Genomic DNA, 16,644 nt, shown 5'->3' with positions numbered 1-16,644 from the left:
TTCCTTCCTTCCTTCCTTCCTTCCTTCCTTCCTCTTTTCTCCCTTCCTTCCTTCCTTCCTTCCTCTTTTCTCCCTCCCTCCCTCCCTCCCTCCCTTCCTTCCTTCCTTCCTTCCTTCCTTCCTTCCTTCCTTCCTTCCTTCCTTCCTCTTTTCTCCCTTCCTTCCTTCCTTCCTTCCTTCCTTCCTTCCTTCCTTCCTTCCTTCCTTCCTCTTTTCTCCCTTCCTTCCTTCCTTCCTTCCTTCCTTCCTTCCTCTTTTCTCCCTTCCTTCCTTCCTCTTTTCTCCCTCCCTCCCTCCCTCCCTCCCTTCCTTCCTTCCTTCCTTCCTTCCTTCCTTCCTTCCTTCCTTCCTTCCTTCCTTCCTTCCTTCCTTCCTTCCTTCCTTCCTTCCTTCCTTCCTTCCTTCCTTCCTTCCTCTTTTCTCCCTTCCTTCCTTCCTTCCTTCCTTCCTTCCTTCCTTCCTTCCTTCCTTCCTTCCTTCCTTCCTTCCTTCCTTCCTTCCTTCCTTCCTTCCTTCCTTCCTTCCTCTTTTCTCCCTTCCTTCCTTCCTTCCTTCCTTCCTTCCTTCCTTCCTTCCTTCCTTCCTTCCTTCCTTCCTTCCTTCCTTCCTTCCTTCCTTCCTTCCTTCCTTCCTTCCATAAATCATCTTTACACAAAAACGTCATCAACGGGAATTTATTATTTTTACCGTGAGATACAAATTCTTACCGTGAGGAATTCTTTTGACGGTTTATCGTGAACGGTAAAATATCGCCCATTCCCACTTCATACATACTCTTCAAGTAGTTTTAAAGTATTCTTCAAGAAAATCTGATCTACTTAAACTTTAAGAATGTTTTTTAAGTGCTTGTAATTGATATCAGAATTTAATAAATGACGATGTGGAAATAGTGTTAAAGGCCTATCTTGTGGTTAAGAGCCACTCATCACTACGAGCTTTCAGAAGCTTTTTTGACCTTTATTCTAGTCTTTTAATTGATTGTCTGTCAGATACGCTTGAGTAACTAGGGCTGGGGATTGATTCAAATATCAAGAATCGATTCGATTCCGATTCTTAAGATTCAGAATCAATTATCACGATCCGATTCGATCCGATATTGATTTGGGTTACTGTTAATAAAACAGTTTTTTCAGCTGTTGCATGAATTATATGACTGTCTAGTTATGCAAAATATTACTACTAGTATTATATTGAGATTCAACAGCAAGTATTGGCAGCTAATGATGCTGTAAGGACCAATCAGCTCCCAGAATGCTGATAGAACTGCTTTCAGAAACATCATGTGGGTCAGAATTACCAAACAGATCCAGGGAGGAAACAGAGACGGATTAAATCGGTTTTATTTTTTCCCCATTTATGAGAATTTGGTTTTTAACATTTATGCAAATGTGACCCCAAGACAGTATATAAAGCAAAGAAATATAGACAATCTATCCAATTATAATGGAATTATAACTGAAAACTTTAATGTTTTCATACCTTTAAACATATTTAAAGGCAAAAACATGGCACCAGTTATTCTCGTGTCCAACAAAATATTCCTTTTTTGGGGATAAACAAAAAAGTACCAAAAGTTGTAATGTAGTGATGAAAAAAAAAAACTTTTTTTTTTTTTTTAATTGATCTTAAGACATATGAATCGATTTTTAGGAATTAATATGAGAATCAATTTAAAATCGGAGAATCGATCTTTTCAACACAGGCCTATGAGTGGCATTATAAAAGCTCTGCTTGGGACGTGTTTTTTCCCTCCACCTCCGTTTTTACCTGCTCCTGCAAGTTAAACAGCCACAAATGCGCTGCAAGCAAACGCACACGTGGCTCATGGCTGGTTTTCTGACAACCGACTACAACAGGAGACAGAAACTAAGGAACGATGATTCTGGAAAACACACACCAGCATAAGGGGGTTGCAAATATATACAAATATATTATGTCCAAGAACTATGTGACCTCTATTGTCACTGCTGATGTGTAATTGGGATATACTTCTCCACACCGTTGGTCACGCTACCAAGCCTTTAAACAGGCTGAGATAATGCGCCGGGCATAACCCCAGACAGGGTGTGGACGGCATTAAAGATGTGTCATTGTTGCGTCTTAATGAGACTCTGGCTGCGTGTTAAGTACCAGACTGGCAGAAGTCAAAAACTCACCAACATGCCATTATTTCCTCATCTCCTTTAAAGGACATGTTAAAAGCAACTTTCCCTCCCAGCTTCCGTCATCGTGTCTGCTTTCTACTTTCTCTTTTACCTGTCAATGCCACGACTACAACTTCTTTTTGCAGAAACTGTCACCCAAACCGCAGACTTCTTCACTTCCTCTCACTTCCTTTCCACCCAGTTGCTTCCCCTTTTTGATATCCGATATCTTATTAATCACTTCTGTAATGCAGAGAATCTGCTGTGACTACCCTATATGGTTTCCATGGTGACCTGGGCCCAGCGTGCTCGAGAGAGCACGGCCGACTAACGAGAACTTAACCTGAGGTCACGCATGTTCCTGGAACTGGCGGTGTTCTGACTGTTTGCACTATTAACCAAAACCCAGTGTGGTGTCTGCAGTCTAGACTATCTGTGGTTAAAAACAGGAAACAAAACTGAGCAGACAAAGATACACAGACACAGCTGGATGCTCTCCTTTCACTAAGGTGTGGATGGGCTTGATTGATTGGCTATCAAACTCTAAACTAAGGCCCTGTTTACACGGAGCAAAAACGGAGGCGTTTTCGTGCGTTTTGGCCGTTCGTTTACATGAAAACGGAGCTCAAAGTCACCAAAAACGATCATTTCTGAAAACTCCGGCCAAAGTGGAGATTTCCAAAAACTCTGACCCCGTCCACACGTAGCCGGGTATTTTTAAAAACGAATATTTCCCTCCTCCGTTTATAAAAAAATTTGCATCCACACGTAACCGAAGATCTGCGTTTTCGACCACATTCATAAGCATTCTAACCTGTAGATCATCTGCACCTCCGCGTCTCTGCGTCTCTGCGGGCTCCGAGCCGCGGGCCCTACACCTAGGGTGCACGTCGCCGCGTACCCTACGGTGTAGGGTACGGCGGAGCCTCTGTGTCGGTGTAACGCAGTAAGTGGTGGTCAAGAGCAGAGACCATTTATTTATTTAATAGCTTGGAGAACAGATGCTGGATCATCTGTAGTAAACAAAAGGCGCACGTCAGAGCAGATTTGTTGTTGTTTTGGAGCATAATGTGACGTTCGAAAACGCAAATCTCCGGTTGTGTGTGTCCACACGCATCTACATAAACGGAGTTTTCAAAAATCTTCACTTTGCCCGGAGTTTTTTTAAACCTTCGTTTATTTGCGTTTTCGTGTGGATGACAGGTCAAAACGGAGGAAAATATCTCCGGTTTAGCAGATATCCGCAGATATCCGGCTACGTGTGGACGGGGTCTCTGTTTTCACGTTTGCTTCTAAACAGAGGGAAACGGAGATTTAAGCTTCAGAACGTCACATCATGCAACAGAAACGTCACCAGCGTCATGTGTGCGACCTGTGTTTACAATTAGTTTGGCCACCGTCAATATTTTCTTGTATTTTACCTGTTTTATATTCTAAAGTCACACTTAAAAGTAACTCCACTTCTCTGTCACTCCAAACGAAAGACTCTCGTTCCGTCTTGGAAGTAACTGGCAGTCAAGGCTGATTTATGGTTCCGCGTTACACCAATGCAGAGCCTACAGCGTAGGGTACGCGGCGACGCACACCGTACCTAGGCTACGCCGTCGATTTAACGCGGAACCATATTATTCAGGCTTCACACGTGTCATTTGTTGACGTTTTTTTCCAGGACTCTGATTGGCTTGAATGACTTTACGCTTCTCGTTACACTGCCCCCTGTAGGTTTGGATGCTCATAGCACCTTAACAGCATATTTATGCGGATTCGTGTAAACGAGGATATTTTGAAAAACGATCTTGTGTAAACGATGGAATTTTTCAAAACGTAGAGGGGGAAATATCCGTTTTTGTAAATACCCGGCTACGTGTAAACGTGGCCTAAGCCTCTAAACTAAATATATATGGAGTAAACCCGAGCAAAGAGGCAAGAAATATAGGAGTCACATTTGACTCTGATTTTAATTTCAAATCACACGTACGCTGTCACAAAAACAGCTTTTTATCATTTTAAAAATATTTCTAAGGTGAGGCCGTTTCTCTCTCTAAGCAACACGGAGAGACTAATGCACTAACGCCTTCATAACCAGCAGGATAGATTACTGTAATGCTCTTCTTACTGGTCTGCCCAAGAATACCATCAATCAGCTGCAACTGGTTCAAAACGCTGCAGCGCCAGTTCTGACTCAGACCAGGAGGAGAGAAACATTAGTCCCATTTTAAAATCCTTACACTGGCTACCTGTTAGTTTTCATGTTGATTTTAAAGTTATTTTATTAGTTTATAAAGCGATACATGGTTTGCACCAGTGTATATTTCAGAGATGTTTTTATTCTATGAACCAGGAAGGAACTCAGATCCTCTGGCTCTTCCTTTCTAGCTGTTCCACAGAGTAGAACTAAAACATTTGCTGCTTTTAGCCACTAATATGCTCCAAACCTGTGGAACAGCCTGCCGGAGGATCTGAGAGGAGCTGGAAATGTGGACATTTTTAAACGTAGACTAAAAACTCATCTCTTTGGTCTGGCTTTTATGTAGCATCAAATTTTATAGTTTTATTCTGTTTAACATTTTTTAAGGGTATCTGTTTTATTTATTTATCTATCTCTTGTAATGGTTTTATTATTATATATTTTTTTGTATAGATGTCTTTATTGAGGGCATTAAAAAAAAAAAAGAAAGAAGATTTACGATAATATAATTATCAATATTTTCCCCCTTTTTTTACTTTTCATAACATTAATTAAACCAAAATAAATAATAATAATAATAATAATAATAATAATAATAATAATAATAATAATAATAATAATAATAATAATAATAATAATAATAATAATAAAAAAAATAAATAAATAAAATAAAAAAATAAATAAAAAAAGTAAATAAAAATAAAAAAACAACAGCACACCCTCTCCCCTTCCCTCCCTCATATGGTCGATAGATTACATCATTCAAAATCATTTAACATATGTCATTTAACATATGTCATATCAATACTAGAACAAAAATGAATTATTATATTTTATTGTTGTGGACTGATTATTTTTTAGCCTTAATCCTTGAACTTTTATCCTTTTTTTTTTTAATTTAATTAACTATATTGTATGTCAGTGTGCATTGGTCTCCCAGTTTTAATTTTTTTGGTCTCCCAGTTTTTACTTTTTTGCTTATTACGCTTATTTTTCAGTCAAAATGTCAAAGCACTTTGTATTTCATGTACCTGGATGAAAGGTGCTATATAAATAAAATTTGATTGATTGATTGATCAACATACTTAGTGAGAGAAAAAAACCAAAAAGCTGTGTGATACAGACCTCTCGCAGACAGGTGAAGATGGGACACACCAGCACCCTGAAGGGCTCCCCGGAGCTGCTCCTCATCGTACCGAACACCTCACACAAGAAGGTGATGAAGCCCAGCCACTGCTCCACATCTGCCTGCTGGAGCTCCTCGCGGCGGGAAAAGTCACTCTGCAGAGGAAGAGACAAGATACAAGTATATTTAGTTTGAATATTATGGAGTAAGATAACTTCCAAAAAGATGTGTCCATGTTATAACTATTCGTAATGATAAACATTTGTATGTAAATAAAAAAGTTGTACCCATAATTCTGCTGTCACACACATGAGTCTGATAAATTATTAGAGTTAGGATTGTTTTTATGTGAGTATGAATCTAAAAGCTGTGAGTGCAAAGTCTCTCTAATTTCTACGACTACGAGTCTTCACTGTGAACACGAATTCAAGTTTATGGGTACGAGTCGAAATACTGTTGAAATGACGTCACAGGCAGAAACAGCATAGACATAAGAAAAATAGAGATACATATTTTCTCATCAACAAAACATATTTCTAAATTTTCAAGTAACAAAATAACATATTTTAACTACTTTTCAGATTTTTTCAATTATTTTATTGTCGTAAAAATGGTTCAAATGTTATTTTATTGTCTGAAAAATGGTTCAAATATGTTATTTTGTTATTTGAAAAATGTTAAATTTGTTGTTGATCTATTTTTCTATATTTTTCTTATTTTTGTGAGGGGGGATATATATTGTTTTTCGGCACTACCTTGTTCTCTATAGCTGATATAACATGAATTACTCCCATGTGGGATCAATAAAGTTCTTATTTTTGCCATCTGAGAAAATTAAATATATTATATTTGGTGTCTAACTGTTTCCCAAGTATATTAGTGCGTGTGTGAATGAATAAATGAGACGTAAAACGTACATTTCTTTGTAGAAAGGCGCTTTATGAAAATAAGTCCAGTTACTTGTATTAGTTTACAGCTCAGTCTTGCCACATCCAATATGGCGGCGACGTTGACGCCATATTGGATGCGGCAGTTGGCTCAGCACTCGATGGGGCGTCTACGTATATATGTCTATGCTGTTCCTGCCTGTGACGTCATTCAACAGTTTTTCGACTCGTACCCATAAACTTGAATTCGTGTTCACAGTGAACGCTCGTAGTTGTAGAAATTAGAGTTGTATTCACAAGACTTTGCACTCACAGCTTTTAGATTCATACTCACATAAAAACAATCCTAACCCTAATAATTTATCAGACTCGTGTGTGAAAGCAGAATTTTGGGTACAACTTTTTTATTTACATACAAATGTTTATCATTACAAATACGAATAGTTATAACATGGACACATCTTTTTGGAAGTGATCTTACTCCATAGAATATTACCCAGAAACATCACACACAGCTTTTGCAAATGGGTCACACAGGTAGGCAGCATGTAGGTGGATGTTTAAGTGCTCATAAATTCAAAAGCAACGGTGGTGAGCTATCTGTTCTGCCACGACCATTAATCACCATTAACATCTTTGCAATCCCTCTGATGGGAGTTTTGGTAGGAGGCACCCTGATTAACCTAAGGCATTAAAGTACTTCAAGCCAAAAAAAGCAGTCCAAATCCACATTAAACGCGTTTCTCTCGTCTGTAGAAGTAGAGGAGAGCGTGTTTATTTAGTTGGAAAGTGATGGGTATTGAGCCGTGCCGGCGCTGCGAGAGAGTCGGGGTTAATATGGGTTAATGCTTCATGCACACTTGTAAAGATGTAACTCAGCAGGTTAAACTGAAACTTAAACAACACTTATGGTAACCGCTATTCACATTTTTATTTTAGATTCTCTGCCTGACTGTACTGTTTGTTAGGGGTTGTGGAAACGTGAACGGCTCATGTCACGAGGCAGAACGACTTTAAAGGCTCGCTTATGCACGAGTGTGACGATACTCTCACAAGAACAAGACAATATTTATCCGTTACGTTGATGAAAACTCAGCAGAGTTGAACGTAAAAGTATTTTTTTAGGCTGTCAAACAATAGAGGTTAATTTAGAAATGTTTTTATAACTGGAAACATATCAATAACTATCCACGAACTAGCATTGGTTTTTGAGAATGTACCTCTTTTCATAACAGGAAAATTAACTTTTAAAACATTGTTTTTGTCTTGTATGAAATACAAAAGAAGCACAACTCCACAAAGACGGAAAGCAAAAACAAACAAAAAAAACCTGTGTTGTCAACTCAAAAATCTTTGGCTGTTCATACAGAAGCTTTTTTTTCTTCTTTTTTTTTCCTTTTTTTCTCTTGTTTTCTCTTTTTTCCTTTTTTTCTCTTTTTTTCTTCTTTTCTTTATTTTTTCTTCTTTTTTTCCTTTTTTTCTTCTTTTTTTCCTTTTTTCTTCCTTTTTCCTTTCCTTTTTAATCTCGACATTTCGACTTTTTTCTCGAAATTTTGACTTTTTTCTTGACATTTCGACTTTTATCGAGATTGTACTTCAACATTAATCTTGAAATTTCGACTTTTTTCTTGAAATTTTGACTATTTCTTGGACATTTCGACTTTTTTAACGAAATTTTGACTATTTCTTCGACATTTCGTCTTTTTTCTCAACATTTCCACTTTTTTCTCGAAATTTTGACTTTTTTTCGACATTTTGACTTTTTTCTTGACATTTTGACTTTTTTCTCGAGATTTCGACTTTTTTCTCGAAATTTCAACTTTTTTCTCGAGATTTCGACTTTTTTCTCAACATTTTGACTTTTCTCTCGACATTTCGACTTTTTTCTCAAAGTGCATAATGAAAAAAGAAATCTCCCCCCAGTTACAGTATAACTAATATAGAAACATGCAGCATGTGTTGTCTTCATTCTTAGGCTGATAAAAGACTTTTCATTTTTTGCGGCTCCAGACATATTTGTTTTTTGTGTTTTTGGTCCAATATGGCTCTTTCAACATTTTGGGTTGCCGACCCCTGAGCTAGATGTTTCTAAATAACATCACATCATTTACCATTTTATGTAACTGTAATAGATGCTGTAAATTAGAGGAATAATATCACGTGGGACATAAAAAGGGAGGTATAAAAACCCTAAATATGTTTAAATCTACAGATTAACTTTCTTTTCTTAAATGTCACGACTCCCACCCTCCTCTATCCTGACTATACGTGCAGCTATTATAATAATTACATTAATTATATTATTACTCAGCGGCAGTTGGTCAGTGCAGGATGGGCTAGTGGCGGCTTGTAGATGTGATGAACAACTGGGGAGGGGCCCGCCGCAGCACCCGCCGCTCGCTGAGAAGAGTGAATAATGCATGCAAGTCCCGAGATTTGTTACTAATCGCTTCATTGAAAAAAAGTCACTGAGGGAGTCTGAAAACTCGCGAAATATATGAGTCAAAGTCGCCAAGTTGAAAACTGGCTGTTGTGGTAAAAGCTCTCGTTCCTCTTGTGGTTTTCTGGCAGGCTTGAAGAAGTAAGGATGTATTGCTCCTCCAACTAGCTGGTTACGGATACAGCTTTTAGCGCAAAAAGAAATATTGAGATCTCATCACACCCCTATTATGTACATATACTAATGACATAAAGCTTTATGAGTTCAAGAGACAAACATAAATATGATGAAAACAAATCATCAGTAACATAATTGAAAAAGATCACACTCTCTATCAGCTGTATTAAATGAAATGGGGTCTTTAATGGGTGAAACTGTGGCTACATTAGAGTAAACAAACCCTCACATCCTTCCTTTAATAAGAAGAGCAGTCACACACTAATTGCCCCCATATTGAGATCCAGGGGTCTGGAACCAACATCATTAATTAAAACCTTCATGAACGCCACTTATGACATTTAAAATGTTTTATAGCAATAAAGCCAAAATGCCAAAGTCACGGAGGGGGTCTGTGATGGCTGGGAAGAAAAGAATAAAGTAAAAAATAAAAGAAGAGTAGGGACCACAAAGCTGTGACCGAGTACATAAAAACTGGAGAACAGGGTTAAAGGATCAACGCACCGATTTTCTGCTGCTGTGTCTGGGATAAAAGACTCAACATCTACAGATGAGGAGATTTGGTCTCACAAAACACAGTAGAATAAATAAGGACATAGGCCTGTGTTGAAAAAATCGATTTCCCAATTCTAAATCAATTCTCATATTAATTCCTAAAAATCGATTCATATGTCTAAAGATCGATTTTTTTTTGATTTTTTTTTTCCTTCTTTTATTTATTTATGTATTTTTTTTTTTTCATCATTACATTACAACTTTTGGTTATTTTTTTGTTTATCCCCAAAAAAGGAATGTTTTGTTGGACACGAGAATAACTGGTGCCATGTTTTTGCCTTTAAATATGTTTAAAGGTATGAAAACATTAAAGTGTTAGGTTATAATTGCATAAATTGTCTATATTTCATTACTTTATATACTGTCTTGGGGTTACATTTGCAAAAAATGCTAAAAACCAAATGCTCAAAAATTTAAAACCAAAAAAGACCAAAAATGGAACAAATAAAAACGGAATGTGTGAAAAAAAAAAAAACAATTTCATCCGTCTCTGTTTCCTCCCTGGATCTGTTTGGTAATTCTGACCCACACGATGTTTCTGAAAGCAGTTCTATCAGCATTCTGGGAGGTGATTGGTCCTTACAGCATCATTAGCTGCAATACTTGCCGTTTAATCTCAATATAATACTAGTAGTAATATTTTGCATAACTACAGTCATATAATTCATGCAACAGCTAGAAAAACAGTTTTAATAACAGTAACCCAAATCAATATCGGAATCGAATCAAATCTTGATAATCGATTCTGAATCTTAAGAATCGGAATCGAATCTTGACATTTGAATCGATCCCCAGCCCTATAAGGACATGTTGAAATGTTGTCGAAAAGAGCAAAAAGACACAAGGACCGAAGTAAAGGGTGGGGAAATAATTTGAAAAGATGAGAAAGCAGTTGGTTTTATGTCCAGATCTTGATTGGCCTTGGATGTCCTGTTTGTTTGCTGTATGACACTCGTGAAATGCGTTTCTCGGCGTGGAGCGACGGTCTTGAGAACGAGAGAGAGGAGTCCCCGCAAGGGGAAGCAGTAAAGAATTGGTCCGTGTTGTTCAGGGCGATAGGAGCCGATAAGACGCGAGAGCATGGGAATATAGAGCTCATGAGGTCCAAGGAAGGAGAGAGGATGGAGGGGGCGGCCGCCAAGTATGTAATGGCTGAGAGGATGTTTTCATCAGCAGTGAATGAAGGTGTATGAGGGACAGGTCTTCCTGTCCCCTGGCTGTTTAGAGAAGCTCTTTGCCAACGGACATTTACAGTTTCTAACATTCAGCTGGGCCTCAAGTGATTTTTTTACGAAAGTCTTAATGAAAAGACTAAAACTATTGTGGGATTTATTTGAAATGTTATCGATCTATGTATACATGAAAATATATCAAAGAAGGGTTCAAAATCACAGAAGCTGTCATTAAGTTTTATCAACTTAATCAAAACATGTCACAATTTAAAAAAAAAAGATACAAAGAAACATTCTATTCAAAATACAGATGCGAATAAACATGTAGATATGTACATTTATTAATATATGTAGATATATAGATGTATATTATGGATATAGATATGGTTTAATGTAGGTATGTATATGGATATATTGAGTTGTATTATACGTACAGTATATATATAACTATATTTCATTTCATTTATTATCATCATTTATTATTATATATCTCTATTAATATATATTGATTTATAGTTATATATAGATATGTCGACATATTTTTAGATTTATAGTAATTTTTATGTATATAATTGGAGGTAAATATATGAACCAGTGTATATACAACATATCTACTCTTAAATAGTTATTCAAGTATATTGTTATACCATTGCTGTCAATTGTTCTCTATTATATTGTAGTATTATAGTAAAGTAATAATGTAATACTATGCATTATAATTACTTCTATTAATACATACATACATACATACATACATACATACATACATACATACATACATACATACATACATACATACATACATACATACATACATACATACATACATACATACATACATACATACATACATACATACATACATACATACATACATACATACATACATACATACATACATACATACATACATACATAGTAGCACAACTAAATGTTGGGAATTTGTTTTGTTTTCTTTAGTTTGCCTTGATTTGTTTGATTCGACTATATTTATATTGATACGTGCCAACTAGGTAGGGTTCTCTGTAGGGCTGGGTGATATATCGAGATTTTAATATATATCGATATATTTTCAAACGCGATATGGTACGAGAAAATATCGTTTATATCGCTTATTTAAAAAAAATAAAAATAAAAAAAAATATTAATTGCACAGTGTATTTTAATTTAATTGTTATGCAGGAAAGGGATATTTGTTTTATTTTATTCAAGAAGCAATTTTATTCTATATATGCAGGCAGTTTATTTTTATTTCATTTGTTTTATACATTTTGATATTGTGCAGACCTCTGTTAATAAATGTACCTGTGTGACATTTGGCACGAGGCTTTGTATTAAAACTGACTGTTTTTTTAAGGGTTTGCCTCAGAAAAAAATGAAGCTAACAGAGAAGCTATGCTATAATGCTTTGGGGGAAACCCCAATTATGTCACAGAAAAAATATCGATATATATCGAGTATCGCCATTTAGCTAGAAAATATCGAGATATGACTTTTGGTCCATATCGCCCAGCCCTAGTTCTCTGTGTCTCTGCATTTCTCTTCCACCTTCTCCTCCCCACCACCCATTCCCTGCAGGTCTGAGGTCCGTAACCACCAGGCATTCACCACCCATCTCTCATTGGCCAGCCTCTGATTCCCTGTCTCCGCCCTCCACCAATCATCTCCCCCTGTGTCCTATAAAAGGGCTGTTTGCCAGTTCCCTCTGGCTCTCTCACAGCAAGTTGATGGCTGCTTGCTGAGAGTCCAGAGCACACCCTGCTGCTATTTCTGTTCTTTTTACTTAGTCTGGTGTATATGCCCTGCCTTGGGACAGGTAAGACGGGGGCCTCTATACACAGGCATTAGAGCTGGGGATCGATTCAAATGTCAAGAATCGATTCGATTCCGATTCTTAAGATTCAGAATCGATTATCACCATTTGATTCGATCCGATAGGATCCGATTCGATATTGATTTGGGTTAGTGTTGCTTGGATTATATGACTGTAAAATAACTATTGAAATAATAATTTCACAATAATTATTGTGAAATAACTAAGAAATAAATAACTCAAATAGGCATTTCAATATCCATTTAAAGTACAAAAAAAAGAAAGAAATTGCAACAGCTCATGCAGTAAACAAATTATTTTAGCTTGTCTGATTTATTCTGTCACCAGACACAGCTTGCCATGAAGCACCAGGCACAAACCGTGTCCGATAACAGAGAAACCAAACAAGCTATAGTAAATATAGATAATATGAACTTCATGGAACTAATATAAAATGTAGAAATTTAAGCTGAAATGTCCAGCATTTTCTCTAAAGTAAAGTTAATTTAGTTCAGGAGTTTCCAAAACTACTGGGACTACTGGGATTAAAGTTCACCAGGCAAAAATGTAATGATGAAAAAAAAAAGTCATAAAAAAAAAAATAATAAAAAAAAATAAAAAAAAATCGATCTTTAGCCATACAAATCGATTTTTAGGAATCAATATGAGAATCAATTTAGAATCAAAAGATCGATTTTTTCAACACAGGCCTAATAGGCATCATGTAGGTAGAATCTATGTTTAGTCACACTAGGTAAGGGATGGTTGCCACTACTGTATTTTACCCCACTGGTTAGTGTAGTTAGGCAGACAGGCGTTTGTTTCCTTATTAGACAGTTAGACAGAACTGTGTTTTTCCTTAGCTGCTTAGTTTGTTATTTTAGCAACATCCGCGTCCCCTGGCAGTGGCATACTTTTGTTTTGGTACTTTGCTAAACTTGTAAATATTGTAAATATCCTGCTGGATTGACAGTAAAAACGAGCACACCATTTTAAAAACCCTGTGTTGATTCAGTCATTTGCATCTTTTAATGTTTGGGATCCCTTTATTTTACATGCCATGCTATGTGACCCTCGGTTTCAACTCCTGTACATGGCCTAACCAGGGGTTTCGTTACATGATATACATATAATTGAGTAGTATATCACTGTATAGAACAGTTATTAAAGTAGGTATGGGTGTTCATTCCAAATAATGCATTTATTAGTAGTTAAAGCGTAGTTTTCTTTTCTTTTTGATGCAAGACGGCACCGATTTTCTAATTGAAAACTGTAACTAATGAGATCCCATGAGATTATTATGGGAGTGGAGTGGCACAATCAAAAGTAGAGATTGGGTTTTTATCCACAGAATAGCTGCTCTGTGAGCTTATCAGTCACACTGGAAGCTTATTGAACATTTTTTTATCCAGTGTCCTAAGGCACTTTTGTTTAAATGAAAGTAGAAATACCACAATGGGAGAGTCTTTAACAAGTAGCATATTCCTGCAGGGCAGTATTTTGTGCATAAGTTACAATTTGGCAACACTTTTTTCTTTTCTTTTTATTGATGTCTGTCAAATCTAATGAGTTGGAAATGTAGTGGTAATTTAAAAAATTCAAGCCAGGTCCGTGAAATTAAAAAAGATTGTTAAAATGAAACCTGAGGAGAAAATATCAAAGAAGATACTTCTAAAACTGGAATGAGCTGCCAACTGTGAACATTTTTAAATCCAGGTTCAAAACACTTCTCTTCTCCTGTGCTTATGATAATACATGTTCAATTTGTATCTTTTGCCCTGTCCTTTTAATGATTTTAAAGCAAATTGGTATTTTATTTTCTTCCTACGCCTTTTTTTTCTTTCTTTGTTTTTCTTTGAAATGTATTTTCTATTTATGATTTGAATGTGATTTGAATTTGAATTCACTAGTATTACCATATCTGGATTATTGTGTGGAAGTTTGGGGCAACACATATATAAGCAATTTACAACCGCTATTCAGACTGCGAAAAAAAGCAATCAGGATACTTCACAATGTGGGTATAATTATATTATAACGATCACACAAACACACTGTTTTTAAAGTCGCATGTGTTGAAATTTTGGGACATTGTCAAACTAAAAACTCTACAAATCATATTCAAAGCGAGAACTGATTCACTTCCAGGGAATTTACAGAAAATGTTTTGTGACGGGGAGGGGGGGTTATAATTTAAGAGGAAAATATAATTTCAAAAAACAATGTTTTCATTCTAAAAGGAAAAGCATGTGTATATCAGTTGTTGGAGTGGATTTATGGAATGGGTTGGGTGATGGGTTGAAGCAATGTACAAATATAAATCAATTTAAAAAACGGTACAAAAAGGAAGTTCTGGGAAGTTATTTGGTTGAGGAGTTATGTTAAGGAAAGATTGTGTTTGTTAGCTGGTTAGGTGCAAAGGCTCAACCAATGGGAAAATCGGTAGCCTATTACCCTGCGTTCACACTGAAAGAGTCACGGGCGTCCCGACACCAGCATCTCGCCGCTTGGTGCATTCACACTGAAAGCGTCAGTGGCTGCAGCGGGGCGGGGGTGGGCGGGGCTAAAGCTGCGCTGCAGAACTGGAGGGAACAGTGGGAACAGCCTACACATATAGCTGCACATCTTAATTTTCCTATTTCACCATAGATCACACTTTGGGACGCCTTCTTTATATTTTAGCGTTATTTCCGCGTAGACAAGAGTGAGTTTGATGCTCCTTAACAAGTTTGGTCCGCGGATCAACATCAACCGCCAGAGCCCTTGCTCCCGGTGAACCATAAATCCGCCTAGGCTGATTTATGGTTCCGCGTCACACCAACGCAGAACCTACGGCGTAGGGTACGCGGCGACGCACACCGCACCGCCTCCCTACGCCGACGGCTACGCCGTCGATTTAACGCGGAACCATAAATCAGGCGAAGCTACAGTCTGTGCGGTGAACACTGACACACCCGGTCGGAGCGGATTTAGTCATGATGTTTAAACTGTGTTTTGTGATTAATAAGCACGGGTTTTAATTATTTTTCGTTGGATCAATGTAGCAAATAAAATAGTTAGGACCATCCAGCTCCTCACCCATCAGATACGTGTTTCACGTGATCAGTTCAGGTAAAAACGGCAGTCAAACCAGCAAAAATGTCATTTTGCTGGATGAAATATATTAATTCCTGATAAAATAAGTTTGTTAGTGCACAGCTCTGCTCCTGTACGCATGTGAATGAGTGTACGTTTGTGTCTACATGAAAGTACAATCTGCATTGAGAGTTCTCGCTTCGGGAATCCCGGTGTATGATTGGACGACGCCTTGGCGTCGCCGCTGCTCATTTGCATAAAGTTCAGATTTTTCAACTTTCAAATTGACGCGCCGCGCCCGACGCTCCTGCCGCTCCCGCCGGTCCCGCCGCCCCCGCCGGTCCCGCCGCCTCTTGACGTCCGTTTTTCATAGACAATGAATGGCAGCCAGACGCCTATGACGCCCGTGACGCTTTCAGTGTGAACGCAGGGTTAGGTAATTGCAGCTATTTATTATTAATATTTATGTTTAATTTATGATAGAGGTAACAAAGGGGCAGGGTTAAATAAGTTTGACTTCTACCTGCTCCTTTTCGGACACTGTTTTTTTTTCCCCTGTTTGTATTACGTTTTTGTTGTTGTTGCTTTTCTTTCTGTATGTTTTGAATTTGTTTTAAAATCTTATATTTTTTTCCTTATGTGTTCGAAATAAACAATTCAATCAATCAATCAATGTAATTTTATGCTTCTGTAAAGCTAGAAGATGCTGTTACTTCCCTCAGTGATGCTCACCTGCAGCATGTTGAGCAACAGCGATCTGAAGTTGGTCCCCTCCACCATGAAGAGGGCCATCTTGTCGCAGAGTTTAGCGGCCGTCGCCGCGAAGCTCCGGTCAGACACGGCCTTGCAGTAGATGGTCCTGACCACCTGAGCCAGCGTCTCCTCGGAGCGAGCCGAGTTCTGCGCCTCCTCCATGAAGGAGGCCAGCTGCTGCTCCACCCCCACGCTGTTGCTTCTCATGCTGTTGAGAAGGTCCACGAGCCGGTCTATGTTCTGTGACCCGGAGCCCGAGTCCTCCACTCGCGCCTCTTCCTGCAGAGACGGACGAAAGGTGTTGAAGGATATTC

At 37.7% G+C, this 16,644-nt stretch overlaps 1 protein-coding gene across 1 annotated transcript in view; it reads right to left on the bottom strand.

Moving 5' to 3' along the window:
• ctif (CBP80/20-dependent translation initiation factor) overlaps window positions 1-16,644 on the bottom strand; it is a 112,756-nt gene that overhangs the window by 9,505 nt on the left and 86,607 nt on the right. Inside the window, exons 11-12 of the mRNA XM_061733656.1 lie at window positions 16,310-16,609; window positions 5,458-5,613 (exon numbers count right to left, since the gene is read on the bottom strand). Of these exons, the coding sequence (XP_061589640.1) occupies window positions 5,458-5,613; window positions 16,310-16,609 (456 nt within the window). The remainder of the gene's footprint in view (window positions 1-5,457; window positions 5,614-16,309; window positions 16,610-16,644) is intronic.

Source organism: Cololabis saira, chromosome 11, assembly GCF_033807715.1.
Source record: "Cololabis saira isolate AMF1-May2022 chromosome 11, fColSai1.1, whole genome shotgun sequence".
Lineage (NCBI taxonomy): Eukaryota > Metazoa > Chordata > Actinopteri > Beloniformes > Belonidae > Cololabis > Cololabis saira.
This window is presented reverse-complemented; position numbering and strand designations above follow the sequence as displayed.